Source organism: Prionailurus bengalensis, chromosome E1 (genome assembly GCF_016509475.1).
Source record: "Prionailurus bengalensis isolate Pbe53 chromosome E1, Fcat_Pben_1.1_paternal_pri, whole genome shotgun sequence".
Taxonomy (NCBI): Eukaryota; Metazoa; Chordata; class Mammalia; order Carnivora; family Felidae; genus Prionailurus; species Prionailurus bengalensis.
The window spans coordinates 35197630-35214521 of record NC_057347.1 but is presented as its reverse complement, the minus strand read 5'-3'; the positions used below and the strand labels follow the sequence as shown (position 1 = coordinate 35214521).

Below are 16892 nucleotides of genomic sequence, written 5' to 3'. Positions count from 1 at the left end.
CCCTCAGGGCCCAGCGCAGCCTCCCGACCCAGCCCAGCTTCCCACCTGGGGCAGACAAAGGTCACTGGCACATCATAAGTGTTTATTGAAATAAATTGAGTACCACCCCCCCTTCACATGCAGGTGGGCACCCACATAGCTCCTGATAGCTTCAAAGGCCTGGGTGCCTTCCACCCTCCCCACCAGCCCCTCCAACAGGCGCAGATGGTGCCGGTGCCCCCGTACCTCAGTTTCCTCTGAAGCCCCTCTCCCAGCACAGACAGCAGAGAGGAGCAAAGGGCTGAGTCCCACGGACAGGACCCTGGCCATAGCAGGGGTGGCCTTGAAGCCTGAGCCCCTGAGCAGGAATGGGGGGTGTTGGCATGCATTGGGTCCTGTCCGCCACTCCAGGCAGGGGGAGGTGGAGGGGGACTTCTAATCAGAGCCCCCCTCCCCCAGCCCCACTGATAACTGGCCAATCCTCCAGAAGCTGGGCCAGCTGCCGGCCAGTGCTGCTGAGGACAGGGGACCGTCTGAAAGCCCCCTCCTTCCAAGGACAGATAGAGGTCATCCCTGGGCCGCCGGGATAGATCCCGCCCCTACCCAGGGGGCTGGCCCCACCCTTCCTTGTGGCCCAGCGACCCACAGCCTGCACTGCCTGCCGGTTTCTGGAACCCACTGAGGCCCAGACGGGAACCAGAGCAGATGGGGGAGAGTGGATGAACCCTTCCAAGAGATTGTGGGGGGACTCCTAGATGGTGCCTCTCTACCCAGCTAGCGTGAAGGTTCACCTGTTCAGTACCACCTAGGCACTGGTTGGGGGTATCCTGTCCCCCCCCCCCCCAGCTCCCAAGTTTGCTCTGTCCCCAGAGAGGTCTCAGGTGTCCTCTGAGGGAGCAACAGACGTGTGCCCTGTGTTAGAGGGCAGGTCAAAGACCAGGCCTTGAATGGGCCCCAGAGGGACAGATCTGTATGGCTGTCATCTCACCACTGGGACCCACAGGACAGGGAAGGGGAAGGGGAGGTTTTCATCCTCCCTTCCTGCCCCTAAGGTCCTTGCAAAGATGGCGTGGGATGACCATGCCGCTTTCTCCGCGCTCCCGTTCAGGAGTGTAGACCGGGAGTCTACCCTGAGTGCAACTTGCTGCAGCACCTCCCGGCCTCCCTGGGGAGCACGGAGCTCTCCCAGCACACCGCCACCTCGGAGAGCTGGAGAGGGACAGCTCTATCCACCCACTCCTGCTGAGGTGCTTCCTACCTCCCTCAGCCCTGGGACCCTGGCCCCATCTCAGGGCCTCTAGAAGGCAGGCAGGCAGGCCAGGCAGGTGTCCCAGCTCACTGCCGGCCAGCACCGCCGTGGCCTGAGGGCAGAGGGTCAGACTTGACCCAGGTGCCTCAGGGCTCCCAGACCTGTTCAGCCCTGGCCTCTCTGCCCTCCGCCCATAACCTGCCAGCTCCCCTAGGGACTCCGTGCCAAACGTCCTTAAAATTGGATTTATCACCGGGCCCTCTCCTGGGGTCTCCCTTTCTGGGGGATCTGGGTCCAGACCGAGTGACAGGGTGGGAGAGGGCACGTACCCCCCTGAGAGTGTGGGGCCAGGCCAGCCCAAGCTTGGCGCCCAGGCCCCGCCTTCTCGCTGAGGCCTGTGCCCACCGAGCCCGGCGGCCGCCAGCGCCTGGGTGCCGGTGCCTGCCCCTCGCCCTCCCCTAGCTTTTCTTGGCCTCCTGCTCCCTGCGCCGGAGTTTCTCGCGCTGCCGTGCGGCCTTCTCCTGGGCCTTGCGCTCCTTCTCGGCGGCCGCTGCCAGCTCCTTCACCTTCCGCTTCACTAGCGCCCGGTCATGCGAGTTGCTGAGCCCCAGGCTCTGGGGGAGGAATTCAAGGGTGAGGGAACGAGCCCCAGAACCGCCCGGAGCCCTGGCCAACCCGAGCCCCAGGTTCTCTGTGCCCCAGGCGTAAGCTCTCTTCCACCCCCCAGACTTGCCTGTGGGCCAGACCCCGCAGGGCAAGAATTCGGAAGGGGAGCCTTCGGAAAAGATGCCAATGGAGGATCTTTCCAGACCCTTAGCCCCTGCCCCCACCCCTGGCAATCCTCAGCCCCCGTTCCGCCACTCTGGATTCCAGCCGTGGCACGACCCCAGCACCCCCGGGGCCCACAGAGAGCAGGTGATGTGCCCAAGGTCACACAGCTAGTAAGTAGCCGAGGCCCCTCCCCACTCAGACTCCCTGGGGACTCTCCTCACCACCCCTTCCCCAAGCAGTGTAACAGAGGGTGGGGAACAGGCCAGAAACCTCCCAGCACAAAGATCCGAGGTGCGCCCTCTGACCTCCCCTGACTACCAGCACCCTCCAAGACTGAGAATCAGACAAGGTGATCAGGGAGAGGCCTGGTTTCTTAGGACACCGGGAGACTCGGAATCAAGACTCAGGTGATACGATAGTCGTGGAGGTCAAGGTCAACCTGGAGACTGGGGCTGGAGCTTGAAGGTCAAACTGAAGACCTGCGCTTGAGTTTCGAGGCAGACTGGGGACCCATGCTAGAGTCCAGAGATCAGGCCATGGACCTTGCCCAGAGGTCAGAGGTCAGGGAATGGCCTCGAAGGAAGTGAAAGGAAAGGTCAGGGTGAGGGGATCCCGATCCCGGAAGGTTGCCTCGGGCTCCAGCTGGATCACGGCTCTTCTCCTCTGACCCACCTTCAGTTTGCTTCCATCCAGCTGCAGGAGCTGGGGCCCATCCACCTGCCGCGCGGCGAACTCAGCGGCATACTGCTCCAGGTTGAGGCTGTGCAGCCACTGGCCCACCTGCTGACTGGTCCAGTGGTGGACAGTGGGGAGAGGTTCGTCCAGGAACTGGGGTGGAGACCAAGGACAGTGAGGTGGGGTGACCCGGCCTGTGGCCCGAACACCCGACGCTCCGAGGTCAGGGCTTACTCACCTCATCCGAAGATTGGGACAGCGTGTGGTAGGGGTAGGAACACTTGGTCTCCTGCCGGGGACCACTGGGGATCTTGGGGCTGCTGCTGGGGGGTGTGGAGTCATCACTCAGGGTGGATTCCTAGACAGGGGGGGGTGCGTGCTGAAGACAGCTCACCTGCAAGCCCAAGGGAGCCCCCACCCCCCTACCCCCCGCCCCACGCTCCCAACCCCCTGCCCCCTGTCTGCGTGGAGCTGAATCTGGGGACGGAGCACCAGTGCCTCCTATGCATGAACCAGGAGCTGGGCAGGCACATATGACACGGTGACTCACGGGAGGCATCAGGACGTAAGGCTTCTGGGAGCACGTGGGGCTAGAACTGAGGCAGAATAGTTAGCAGGAATGGAGGAGGTGTCACTTCTTACAGGCAGCCAACCAGGATTCCCCCAGGCTAGGTCAGGGGTCCCCCTTTGTGCCTCCCCACCACGGCCTCCGGCACCCTGGCTGCTAAGTGCCTGAGTAGAGACCACAAGCTCTCCGAGGCCCTGGGCTGTCTGTTCACTATGTCATCCCAGGGCTCAGCACAAGGGAAGGAAGAGATGCAAGGAGTCCGTGGAGGGAAAGAGGCAACAAAGAAGCGCCGGGTCCGAAGGAACTCTTTCTCCCCCGAATGCCCAGCTTTCTGATCTCCTCTGGCCCGGGAGCACATAAGGCACAGCCACGGAACGGGCTTGGAGCCTGGCAAGCAACCCACGCGGTAAGTCCTTCTCTCTTCGTCTTATTCTTTCATCTATTCGACTGGGGTAGCGTGCCTGCGCTTTGGGACAGCAAAGCAAAAGCATGCACTTGAAGCCTTGCAAACCGTGGAGGGCGGCACGAGCACGAGCATAAGCAGAGACTGTTGCTTCTGTCCCCCGGTGTCACTTCTCCCAGAGGGCGGCCAGCTTCCTAAGCACTGGCTAGTCTGGGCCCCACTCATCTCTGTCGCCTCCAGGCCTCACCCCACCCCACGGGGAGCCCGGCTCCTAAGACAGGACGTGGGGCTAGAGCCGAGCCAGGGAGGAGACTTAGCCCGAGGGGAGGAGGCCTCAGGCTGGGGGGCGGGGGGGGGGGGGGGAGGAATACACCAGGGGAAGCCCAGTGTTCACTGACGCGTTGAATTCAGTAAATGAAACGACGAAGGAACGGCTCAGTGTGAGTGAGCGAACAAGTGAATGAACGAACTCAGAGAACGAGAACGGACGAACTAATGAGTCACCGGATGGCTCCGTGGGTAGACAAATGGACTCGAGGAAGGCCTGGATCCCAGCCCGAGCCAGGGTGAAGCGTGCCCTCGCGTCACCTGAGTCTGGGGCCGGCACGAGGGCAGGAAGGCCACGGGCTCACCTGAGAAGCCGACTTCTTCGGGCTGAAGCCCTCGTGTTTAGGGGAGCAGGCAGGGGAGGTGGTGTTGCCGGAGGACGCCGAGCCCTTGCCGCTGTCTGTGAACCAGGAAAAGGGCAGGAACGGGGAGCCCCCCGACCTGCCGGACCCCTCCACTGACTCCCTGCGGAGAGAGCACCCTGCATGGGTGGGGGCACCGAGCCGAGGGCCGGGCCCACAGGGAACCACGGGCGGAAACCGTGGCCGAGGGGCTGTGGGCACCACTCACCTGCTGCCCATGGACAAGCGGTTGCTGCTCTTGTCCTTCCGGCTCTTGCTAGTGGATGCTCTGCGTAAGGTGACCCTGTGGGGAGGGCAGGCGGGGAGTGGGGCAGGGCGGCCCGCCGTGCTACCCTGTACCCCACAGCCCCAAGCCTTTGCTGCTGGCCCGTTCTCCACTCACCCCAGGTCCAAGAACTTGCGGCGAGTCTTCTTATCCAGGCCGATGGTGGGGCTGGCGGGCTCAGGGGGGCTGGTGTCCCGGCTGTCATCTTTTGGAGAGGAGAGGGAAGGACATTGCCTGTGGGGTGGCTTACCCGCCTCCTTGAGCTGCCAGGGTGAGGTGATGGAAACCCTTCTGACTTAGGATCAGGTAACTTGGCTCCGGTGCCCTTCGCTAGCTGTGCGACTGAGGACAAATCGCCCTACCTCGCTGAGCTGCCTTTATCTCAGACAGGGGGATGATCACACCTGATCTACAATAACACCTGTTTCACGGGACCGTGATGACACCTGCCTGTTTCAAGGAATATGTGCGAAAAGCCTTATGCAATCCACGGACGCGTAGGGGCCGCTGCTAGTCAGGGTTCAGTTTATCCTGACCAACTTCTAACCAGCCTTCCCATCTTGGCTCCCATGTCACGCCCTCAGAGAAGCCTTACAGGATGCTCCCCGCTGGGTCCTTTCGCCCTGCTCGGTGTCGCCCCCGCCACCGCGCACGTTTCTCCCATAGCGCTGATTACAGCTTGTAACCCGCACGTTTAGTTGAGAGATGATTTGATCGCTTCCCCCTTAACCTATAAGGAATTATTAGATGGCCTCTCCCCCAAACTGCAAGCCTCGCGAGGGAAAAGGCTGCATCTGTTTCCCCACCTGTGTGTCCCCAGTGCGCAACAGAGTCTGGTACACAGGAAGCGAATGCGTGAGCCGTGATGTGTCCCCCCCCCTCCCCCCTCCCCCCTTCCCCCTCGCCAAGGTGCTCGGCCCTGCTTGGTCCGCCCGCTGCAGTCCCGGCGCCCGCCAGCAGGGGGCGCCGCCACCGGCCACCGCTCACCTTCGCTGTGCGGCTCCGCGCGCGGGTGGCGGCGCACGAAGCTGGGCGAGCTGTCCGAGGAGGGCGCGGAGCGCGGCGGCGAGCAGGAGGCGGCGGCCAGGCCCTCGTGCGAGGTGGCGTTGTGCAGGGGCCGGTAGCGTGTGAGCGGCGAGGGCGGCGGCTCGTCTTCGTCCAGGCTGCGCCGCAACCCCGGAGGCTCCAGGCAGAAAGAGCCCCCCGCCGGGGACCCCGGGCCCGAGTGCAGAGGCGAGCGCAGCCGGTGCAGGGGGCTCCCGCAGCCGTCCGTCACCTGGGGGAGGGGGCAGCCGCTCACTGCCAACCCTCCCCTTCTCTTCCCCGAGGGGCTGGGAATTGGTTTCACCCCGCAAACTGCGAGGGGGCCCCCTGAAGGGGCTGGCTGGGCCGTGAGATGTGGGAGATGGGCGAGGGGGGGCCGGGGGGGGGGGCTTCGGTCATGCAGGCTGGGGTTGAATCCCGCCCTCCTCACTTCCTAACTGCGTGCATTTGTTACTGAACCTCTCAGAGCCTCAGGTCCCTCACACGCATGATGGGTATGATCACACCTTGCGTAAAATTTGACGTGAGCCAGATGTGAATGTTGGTGCTACTATGTCAGAAGTCTAGGAGTGGGGTTTCCCTGGAAAGGGGTTTGGAGGGATGGGGGGACGGGGCGGGCCAGAGGGGGGTGGGTAGGGTACGTGTGATTGGGTGGGCTGCCCCGACCTTGCCTCCGGGCCCATCGGAGCCTTCGCCGTCCTCTGCAGAGCTGGCACTGTCCCGAAGCCTGGAGCGGGAAGGTCGGTGTCTCCGGCCCTTGGCCAGTAGCTGGGCTCGGGCCTTATGTAAACTGCTGTCCAGTCTGACGGTCTCTGGCACGGCCAAGTCCAGGTCTGTGAACCAGGTGGGGGAGGGGGGGGACACAGACCAGACACGTGAGGACAGCAAGCCCAGAGGCCCACCCACCTCAGGCAGCCGCCTGCACTCACACCCCAGACATTCAACCAATGTTTGTGAGTGCCGGGCCCCGGGAGTACGAATGAGACGGAGAACAGGGTCCCGGACGGTCGCCGGGCAAGCCAGACGCGTCAGCACCTGAATGCGGCCGTGTGGGCCAAACGCTCACGGACACCGAGGAGGACAGGAGGGTCCTGTCTGGATGGGTCAGGGGAGGAAGCACCAAAGCTGGTCTAAGGTCTGGGTGGGAGTTTACAAGAGAGGAGGTTTGGCAACCTGCTCTCCGCACGGCGGGAGCACCTCCGGGGCACTTGCGGGGTCGCTCTGTGGAGAGGAGGGCTGGGGATGAGGCCGGACAGATCACGGTAATAACAGCTCCCCTTGAAGAAGCCCCGACGACGTGCCGGAAGGTTCACACCTCGCCCCGTCCGCTCAAAACACCCCAGTGAGCGAGGGACAACTATTACGCGCGTCGTACAGCCTTGCAAACTGAGGCTCGGGGAGGTCAAGTTCTTGAGGGCAGCCACCAGCTGGCAGTGGTCCGGGATCCGAGCCTGACTCGTCTGGCTCCAGAGACGGGCTCGCCGGGCCACGCCTGGGGTTGGCGCTCAGACACAGCACTGCCGAGAAGGCTCGCAGCTGAGCCGGAACATAGCAGCGGCGTCAGGGGGGAAACCCAGGCCCCGGGAGGCCTGTGTCCGCCATCCTGGGGGCGGCGGTGCCGGGCTGGGTCCCGGATGAAGACGTGGAGGAAGACGAGGCAAACCCAGCGGGTCATGCAAAATCCCAACTGCTCCTCGTTTTCCTTCTCATCTGTTCCACCTGGGAACGAAGCCCCCGCCCCGCAGCATCTCCAGGCTCGGCACTGGGGTCTCCGGGCAGAAGATGTCCTTCCCAGACCTTTTCTTCCCCCTCCCCGCTCCCCCCCCACGATCTCAGGGTCCCCCATCCCATCACTCATGCCTGCCCTGCCTTCCCTGCTCCTCTTTGTCCTGTCTGCAGACACCCCCTAAGCCACCCCAGTTGCTGGCCTGACTTAACTACCACCTCCTGGTTCACCCCCGAAGCCCGGGGCGCCTCGGCGCCGGCCAGGGCACTTGCCACGTCCAAGGCACCCAGGCTCCTCAAGGAATCCACCCAAATGAACCCACCGCCTTGCCTCACACCGGCTTGCTTCCCCTTTGCTCCTCGGCTCAGCAGAAGGCCCCGTCATCCACCCAGCCCCCCAACTCAGCCCCAAGCTACCCTTTGCCCTCGGCTGTTAGCTCCACTTTCGACATACCTCTAGACACACTGAAATATTTATGGTGAAACGATGCAATGTTTTGGATTAGGTTCAAAATAATCCAGGGGAATAGGAGTGGAGCCTGGCATACACACGGAGAAGAAGGGGAGGGACAGCAGAGGAAGAAGGGGGAAGAGGTGAGGCAGGGAGAGGATGGGAAGGCAGGGAGGAGAGGGGGACACACAGCCTCCCTGGTCTAGGTCACTATCACCTCCTGCCTCAATTATCGCAAAAGCCTCCAAGCTGATCTTCCCTTGTCCTCCCTTTCCCATTTACGGTCTATTTTCAACACAGCGGTGGCCAGAGTGATCCTGATAGAACATGTCAGCCCTTGTCACTGCTCTGCTCAGAACCCTCTGGGGACTTCCACCTCGCACAGAGTAAGCGCCAAGTCGTCCCAGTGGCTTTTCCAGACTCACTCCGTGCTCCCCTTACCTCTCTGAGCTTCTCCTTCTCCCCCTCGTGCTCCCTCCACTCCTGGCCATCCCAGCCTCCTGGCTCTTCCTCACACAAGCCTCGCCTGCACCTCAGGGCCTTTGCACTTCCTCTTTCCCTTTCCTGCAAGGCTCTCGCCATGGGTTTCTGCGTGGTTCTCTCCTTCACCTCCTTCAGGTCTTTGCTTTAAATGTTTTCTGTCACCGAGGACTTGACTGACCACTCAACTTATAATTCCCCCCACCCCGCCCCAGAACCCCAATCTCTGTTTTTCCCTATATCATGTATCATTCTCTGGCATGCTGTGTATTTTGCTTAGTTTGTGGTCTCTCCAGTCATTAGAATGCCAGCTCCGTGAGGGCTGACGTTCCTCTATTTTGTTCACTGCTCTAACTCAGGATGGATGCCGGCACATAGTAGGGTCTTGGTAAATATCATTCTAATGGAAAAGCCGTGGTTCTGTCCATCTGCCTCCTTCACACCTCTGCAACCCGGCCTCTTCTCTCCCTTGGGACTGAACCGCCTGAGCTCAGGCCTTCACCAGCCACTTCCCCGAAGACCCAGCCAGCTGAGCACGGCCTCAGCGTCCTTCCATCCTGAGCTCCCTGCCAACGGTCCGCCTCCCTCCCCACTTGTCACGAGCCAGAAGAAACTTTCTAAAGCGCATTTCTGACTGTGTCCCATAATTGCTTGCTTTTGAAACCCAGGGCGGGGCGGGGGAGGGGGGAGGGTTCCAAAGCCAACAACATAAAGCCCATGCCCCTCAGCCCTCCAGGCAAGGCCGGAGGGGTCCCAGCTCCCCCTTTCTGTGTTTCCCACATTTCCTCTGCACAGCAGGCTCTTATAGGGACCATGGTTAAGAGCCGGCTGGCCGGGGCTGAAATCAGTTGTGCCATTTGCTGGGTGACTCTGGACAAGTCACTCACATTTGGATACTGGCTTCCGCGTCAGCAAGACGGGGTCATGGCAGGAGTATGTTCCTCGCAGGGTTGTGTGAGCGTTAAATCAGATCACTATATAAAGCTGTGCCAGAATGCCCGTGGCTAAGGGCTCAGAGAGCACGAGCTGCGGGTGGCGTTGGCGGGAGCGGTACTAACCTGCCGGCCGCACCTGGGTCCCTGTCTCCACCTGCCTCTGCCTGGGCCGCTCCTGCAGCGCTCCTCTGCCCCACCCCTCCTTTGTCCGGCTGCCAACTCAAATCCATCATCCCGCCGGCCCCGCAGGACCGCTGCCCCTCGGCAGGCCTGGCCCCAGGGTCTGGTCGGAAGTGTCTGTCCCGTGCCAGTCCGCACGCGGCAGAGGGTCAAGTCCTGCGCCGTCCGCCGTGTTCCGTGAGAGCTGGCGCGGGGCCCGGCAGAGAGGAGGTGGTCAGTCGGTGTGTGCTGTATTGAAGCTAAGTCACCCTTTGGGGACCAGCGCAGAGCCGGGCAGAGACGGGCTCAAGACACGCGAAGGTGGTGACGTGCACGCTCCGCACTTAAGTCCTCTGCGGAGCGCTCCGCACCGTGACACGTTTCTTGTCTCGTCGTGTGGGTGCTTCCGTGTGGGTTCCCCGCTTGCCCCCGCGCTAGAACGCAAGCTCCTCGAGGGCAGTGACCTTGTCTGGCATGTTCGGTGCTGTCTCCCTGGGGCCTGGAACAGAGCCTGGCACATGATAGGGGCCCAGTGGTATTTGCGGAAGGGACGAAGGCAGGGGCTGGGGGCTATAGGTTCGGTAGCCGGGCTGAGGCCTGGGAGACAGTGAAGAGCTAAGGTGGTAGAGAGAACAGGGAAGAACTTTCCAAGGAGAAGGGATGGTGTGGGCCAGTGGAGGCCGCAAGGAGAGGGGACCGGCCCGGACACCGGGGAGGGTGGACCCACGGGGACGGTCACAGTTGTCCAGACGCAGTGGCGGAGGCTCGGCGAGGGGAGAGGTCCTGCCCGAGGACTGCTATTTGGGACCCCAGCCTTGACGCTGTGCCTCTAGTTCCTTAGCTGCCCCTGCGTCGCTTCTGGGGTTTTCCAGAGGGAGCCCTCTGCCCCCTGATCCCTGACACAGACTCTCCAAGCGTTATCTGCAAGCAGCAAGGACTGAACCACAGAATAAGAATGGCTACCACTCACGGGGCTCTCGCTGTGCCAGGCACCCGTTCTAAGTGCTTTCCGATCACTAGCTCATTTAAACTCCCCACAACCCTAGGAGGAAGAGACTCCGGGAATCCCCAGGGCAGCCTTAATTTGCCTGAAGGCCCACGGCTGCCGAAGAGAGGGGCCAAGGTGACAGGCAGTCTGGCTCCGGAGGCTCAGTGTGTAAGTACTCAGCCCGCTCTACCTCCCCTGAGGTGGAGATGGGAGCACCTTGTGAGTCCAACCTCTCATTTTCTAGGTGGGGAAACTGAGGCTCAGACAGGCAAGGTTTGGCCAAAGGTGCAGGGGGAGTTCAGGACAGCATCCAGGCCTCCTGGCTCCCAGACCAGTGTTCTCGCCGTTCTGGGACGCCTGGACAGCTGGTGCCCGGCCCAGGGAGAAGGGCCCTTTGCTCCTGACTCTGGGCCACATCAGGACTGCAGGCAGCTTACCTCGAAGGGTCGGAGGGTCGAGGGAGCGAAGGAACTTCTAGGGGGGCTTAAGTGTTTTTGAGACAAGGGGGGCCTGTCTCTCCTCTGGTCCCTATTCTACCTGGCTCCCTGGCTTCCCTCCATCTCTGTGTCTGTCTCTCTGTCTCTCTCTTTCTCTCCCCCAGCAGGGAGTTAGCCCAGCCCTGGGCACTGGGGAGTCATGAATATTTAATTGCCTTTCGAATCAGGAAGCAGGCAAGGCGGCCAGCTACCTCAGCAGGTCTGGGAGCAGGAAAACAGGCAGGGTTGGGGTTAGGGGGTGTTGGGAGGCCCAGAAGCCGAGGTAAGGGGGCGCTCACTTCTGTCAGGCCAGGCCTGGGTGCGGATGGTGAGACCCAAGAGTCTGAGGCCCAGAGGCAGCTGGAGGCTGGAGGAGTCCAGGAGGCAAACCCTTCATTCCACGGGCCCCAGGGAGGCCAGGAAAGCAGTTTCCCAGGAACCAGGAGGCAGGAGTTCCTGGCATTGCCAGGGCATGTGGCCACACAGGGGAGAACCGGGTGAGCAGGAGAGGGCGGGCAGAGGAGGGGAGGGCAGGTAGAGATGAGAAGGCAAGGGAGGAGAAGCTGGGAGCCCCTTGAGGCTTGTGCACACAAATGTGAGTGTCCTGGGCTCCACACCTGCCATCGGCTTCGGGCAACCGCTTCTGTCTCCACCTCTCCCTCCATGTTCCTTCACCTTCCCTGCTCCCCGACTCCTCCACCAAATCCAGCTAGGAAACAGCCTCTCCACCCCAGTGCATGCTGGGAACTCGGCCCTGTCAGGGTGGTCTCTCCCCATATCACACAATAGAAAGACTGCAGGGGGTAAATGATGGAAGGAGCAGGTGCGCGCATGCACCCCAGTGTGTAAAGAGGGGGCCAGCCTGGGGGTACAGAGGCTCTGTGCCCTATGCATTTGATTTCCACGCACATCCTGCAGGCTAAGGTCCCTCACTATGCGATGTGGAGGTAACGTGTATCACCTGTGCTGGGGACACGGGGACACGGAGAGCAGGGAGTCAGGCGGTCTGGAGTTCTAGTCTCAGCTCTGCCACTAACCTGCCGTGTGATCTTTAAAGCAAGTCACTGCAGCACTCTGTGCTCTCGGCACCTTGTCTGGACAAAGGGCACACCTCTTAGCATGACTGTGGGGAGTAAATGATATAGCGCATGGGAGACTGGGGTGTTAGCCTAGTACCTGGCATGAGACAGTACTTGATAAATGAAGACCCTTATTGTTGTTGTAATTGGCATAGATAGTAATGACAAAGACCCAGGTTGAAAGGCCACAGAGCGCGCGCACACACACACACACACCAACACACACTGAAGTCCCAGAGGGAATCCCCCCAATGCCGATGGCCTTGGATAGAGTTAGAGCAAACAGAACTTACCAAAAACCTCGTCCGCAGGTTCTCGTAGCTTTGAAGAAGCCATGACTCAAGGAAGCTGGGGAGGATCGGGTGGGAGAGAGAGAGAGAGAGAAAAAAAAAAAAACGACCATGGATAAGAGGTTCAGGTTGGTGGAGACCAGGGAGCTGCGGCTGGCTACCTGCTCCTGGTCTTATGGCCCCTCACCTTCCCTTAGAACTCTTCCTCCAGCTCCTTGGAAAAGAAGTCGCCTGAACCATACTCTGGACTGTGAGAGCTAGGGCAGGAGGCAGACATAGAAGAGTGGATAGGGGCAGGAGCAAATCCGGGGTGTAGACACAGGCGGAGTCGTATGCTTTGTGGCCAAGCTGATTTGCTGTGTGCCTTCACACGGCTCACTGAACTGCCCCCCTTCACTGTGCTGGGCCTTTCTATCATCACCATTCCCTAAAAACGCTTGACCGTCATAAATTGTCCAACATCAAATCTGGGAGAAATCTTGGGGATTATTAAATCTAATCCTCTCGTTTTACAAATAAAGAAACAGAGGGGAGAGTGACTGTTGAGGTCACTGTTAATTTAAGGTCACGTGACAAGCCAATGGCAAAATCAGGAGCAGAACCCAGGTTCTTCCATCCATCCATCCATCCATCCATCCACCTGCCCACCTACATAGCCATCTATCTACTTGCCCATCCATCCAACCGTTCACTCACCTATCCACTATCCAACCATTCACTCACCCATCCATCCATCCATCCATCCATTCATTTGCCCATCCACCATCCATCCATTCCCTCACCCATCCACCATCCATTCATTCACCCATCCACCAAGCATCCATTCATTCGCCCATCCACCATCCAACCATTCATTCGCCCATCCACCATCCAACCATTCATTCGCCCATCCGCCATCCATCCATCCATTCATCCACCCATGCACCATCCATCCATTCCCTCACCCATCCACCATCCATTCATTCGCCCATCCACCAAGCATCCATTCATTCGCCCATCCACCATCCAACCATTCATTCGCCCATCCACCATCCATCCATCCATTCATCCACCCATGCACCACCCATCCATTCATTCGCCCATCCACCATCCATCCATTCACCCATCCACCAAGCATCCATTCATTCGCCCATCCACCATCCAACCATTCATTCGCCCATCCACCATCCATCCATCCATTCATCCACCCATGCACCATCCATCCATTCATTCGCCCATCCACCATCCATCCATTCACTCACCCATCCACCATCCATCCATTCACTCACCCATCCACCATCCATCCACTCATTCATTCACCCATCCACCATCCATCCATCCATTCATTCACCCATCCACCATCCATCCATCCATTCATCCATCCATCCATCCCTGCATCCATTTTTTCATACTATCTCTGCATCCATCAGTTCATCTCTGCATCCATTAGTTCATACATCCACCCATCCATCCGTCTTCCCATCTATCACCCAGTCCTACTTCACCCCCCGTCCCCCACCCCTGGTGTGCTCACCACCTGCCTTCCTGAACATGAGCTGTTCAGGAAGCTGGCACCATCAGCAGGGCCACTGTTCTTGACAAACTCACAGTTCTCACAGTTCCAGACAGACTCACAGATGCAGAAGGGTATGAGGAGTACTCACAGCAGAACAGTGGACAGCCAAATCTCTGTGATACATCAAGTATGTTCCGGGAGGAAGCGTGATGGGTAGGGCTTTGGTTTTGTTTTGCTTTGTGGGGGGTGGGGGAAGCAAGAAGGGAGGCAGGTGGGGAAGCAGGATGTGCAATGCATCTGAAACTATGTGGGCAGGCTCCTGAGCAGACGTAGGATAGCAGCAGCCCTAAACCAAGGCCTGGGTGTTAGAGGGGAAGGGGAATACCAGACAGGGTGAGAGAGAGAGGACGCTCAGGGGCAGGGGCACACTGCAGGGCTGGAAAACGATCTCCAGTTACTGCTAACACTCAGGTCCCGTGAGCAGTGCAGGGCACTGGGCTAGAAATGCATTTGACAGCTATGGGGAAGCTTGGCCTCATGCTTGCTGGAGTCTTTTCCAACTTTCCTCTTCTGTTACTACATAGACACCATCTCGCTGGGAGCTGTCCAGGCTTGAGATTCTTAGTATCCCCACTGTACACACGGGAAAACTCCGATGCAGGGGATAAGAGGCAGAATTCAACCTCAACCTGTCTCCTGCTCCTCAGCCCCATCCTGGGTGACGATTTGCAGTTTGGGAGGGTGCGACTGAGGAAAGGCCCCTGCTGGGAGAAGGGAGAGACGTCGTCGTGGAAGGGGAGCTGGTCCACACAGTCTAGGATGGGAGAAACTTCTAAACCACCTCCACCCCTAGCTCCCCTGCTTGGGGCTGAAAGCAGGAAGTGAGGTATGAGAAGAGGGGTCCTCCAAGAACTCTCGTGCCATTCTTGACCTCTGGGTGCCAGTAGCAAAGAAATTCTAGAACCTCTCTTCCTGCCTGAAGGGCCGCCTTGGAAGCAAGGCTGCCCCTAAGAATGAGCACAATTCCCTCATTCAATCACAAAGCCTCATCTGCCCAAGACCTGGCCGACCCCTCCTGCAGAAAGCCGTCTGAGACAGCCCTCCTTCCTCCCATTTGTCCACATAATTTCTAAATCCGCCCTTCCCCAACCACTGGGAAATGGGGGATTTTTTATACTTCACTGATTCCCTAAATAGGTCATGGCTCCCCTGCATCAGATGGGAGCTCCCTGAGGAGAGGGGAGGGTATTCCCCATCCGATTAGGGACTCTCTGAAGAGAAGAACGGCCTCTCCCATCAGAATGGAGGCTCTCTGAGGTCAGCAGCGGTGCCTCCTCTCTTAGACGAGCTGAGAATGGAGATGCCCCGTGTTCTGCACTCCAAGTCCCAGTCCCGGGTGGAGACCCTCTTGTGGATGGAGCCCTCTTTCAGGCACCCTCTGGGGTAGGCCGGGCCTTCCAGTTCACCCTGTGCCTCCGTCCATCCTGATTCAGCACAAACGGCTTTCCTTCCCTCCCCTCAACAACTAACTCCCTGGGGTGTGTATGGGGCGACCCGACCCGTGGGGAACTCTGGGAAGCAGGCCATCCGAGAGGTCACCAGACCCCTCTCACCAGAACTGAGCTTTGGAAAACCACCCCCCCCTTCACACTCCTACACACACACACACACACACACACACACACACACTCGTGCGCAATTTCAACCAGCAACTGCCACAAGGTGGAAATGAAACGGGGCACAGGCTGGGGACTGGTGCTACCAGGCCACTCCTTCCTCCCAAAGCTTCCAGTTCCCAGGGGAGCAGCGCCCACGACCTTTGACTCTTCTCTGGGAGTAAGGGAGGCTTTCTGGGAGCCCGGGAAGGAGAAAGAGAAAGGGGCACGAGCCCAGGAGGGAAGTGGGAAGTAGGAACAGGGGCAGACAGGTTGATGGAGAGTCAGTCCACAGAGCTGCAGAGCGGAGGAAGAAAGAGCTGGGAAGAGAGGAGTGGGGCCGGGGAAGCAGTGGTGGAGATGGGCCCCCTGGGCCGGGAGTGAGGCCCCAGGAAGGGCTGCAAGGAGAGACCCAAGGGGTGGCTGTCGGGAGAGGGGCGGGCCCCAGCGGGAAAGGGGCCCGGGAAGAGGAGAAAGAGACTAAGACAGAAGTGCGACTGGGAACGGCTGGGAAGGAAAGGCCGGGAGGGGAGGTTGGAGGTGGGGGTGCGGGCAATGGGGAGCCGGAGAAAGCGGCGCCCCCTCCCCTAGGCCCCGGCTGCGGCGGCGGGCGGCGGGCGAGTCGGAGCGCGCTCCCAGCACCGCGGAGGCCAGGGCACCTACCGCACTCCCGGTCGGGGCCGGGCGGCTAGTTTCTCTCCGGTCCAGCCGTCCCACTCCGCGCCGAGCAGGAAGGAGTTAAGCCCTCTCCCCCGCACCCCCCCACCAGTTTTTTAAAATTAATTTCTCCGGGAGGGAGAGGATTAGGGACACAAATCCCATCTCCGCCCCCTCCCCCCCGACAGCCCCAGCACCCCAGCTCCGCGCGGCCCCCCAGGGCTGGGGAAAAAAGGCCCTATCCGACCCCACTCGGGGTCCCGCCGCGATCCCCAGTGACCCCCGCTCTGCTTCCCGGTCCGCGCCGGGGTCCTCACCTCCAGCATCAGTCATCTTCAGCGTCCGGCGCCGCGGGAGCCCCTCGGGCCCATGGTCCTCCGGGCGCGGGCCAGGCGGGGAGGGGCGGGGGACCGTCACCCCGGCCGCGGGGGGCTGCGGGCGGGCTCGAGCCGCTCCATCCCGGGAGAGGGGCGGGCGCGGAGAGTCCCGGAGCCGGAGGCGATGGGGGGAGCGGGAGACGAGGAGAGGGTTTGCGGGGAGCGGGAGGCGCGGGCGGGGCTGGACCAGAGCCCTGACGGGAGGATGCTCCGTGCGCGCGCGCGTGTATGCGTGTGCGCGTGTGTGCGCGCGTGTGTGTGTGTGTGCGTGTGTGTGTGTGCGTGCGTGTGTGAGTGAGAGAGAGAGAGAGAAGGGAGGGACGGAGGGAACCACCTCCCCGCCCCGCCGCCCGCCGGGCCCCGCCGGATGCAGGCCCCCAGCCGGGCAGGCCGACACGCGTCGCGTCGCGTCCGCTGGGGTCCGCGGGGGTCTCCCGGGAAGGGGCGGTGCGGGGGGCGCGTGGCGGGGAGGCGGGCGCCCG

At 60.8% G+C, this 16892-nt stretch overlaps 1 protein-coding gene across 1 annotated transcript; it reads right to left on the bottom strand.

Annotated features, from left to right (window-relative positions):
* Window positions 1-61: 61 nt before the first annotated feature.
* On the bottom strand, window positions 62-16892 carry SAMD14 (sterile alpha motif domain containing 14). The gene is made up of 10 exons (XM_043585594.1): window positions 16351-16892; window positions 12230-12284; window positions 6310-6476; window positions 5587-5875; window positions 4717-4804; window positions 4543-4617; window positions 4278-4437; window positions 2913-3032; window positions 2672-2827; window positions 62-1842 (listed from the first exon to the last, which is right to left on the bottom strand). Exons 2-10 carry the CDS (start codon window positions 12270-12272, stop codon window positions 1687-1689), a joined length of 1254 nt encoding a protein of 417 aa, XP_043441529.1. The 5' UTR covers window positions 12273-12284; window positions 16351-16892; the 3' UTR covers window positions 62-1686.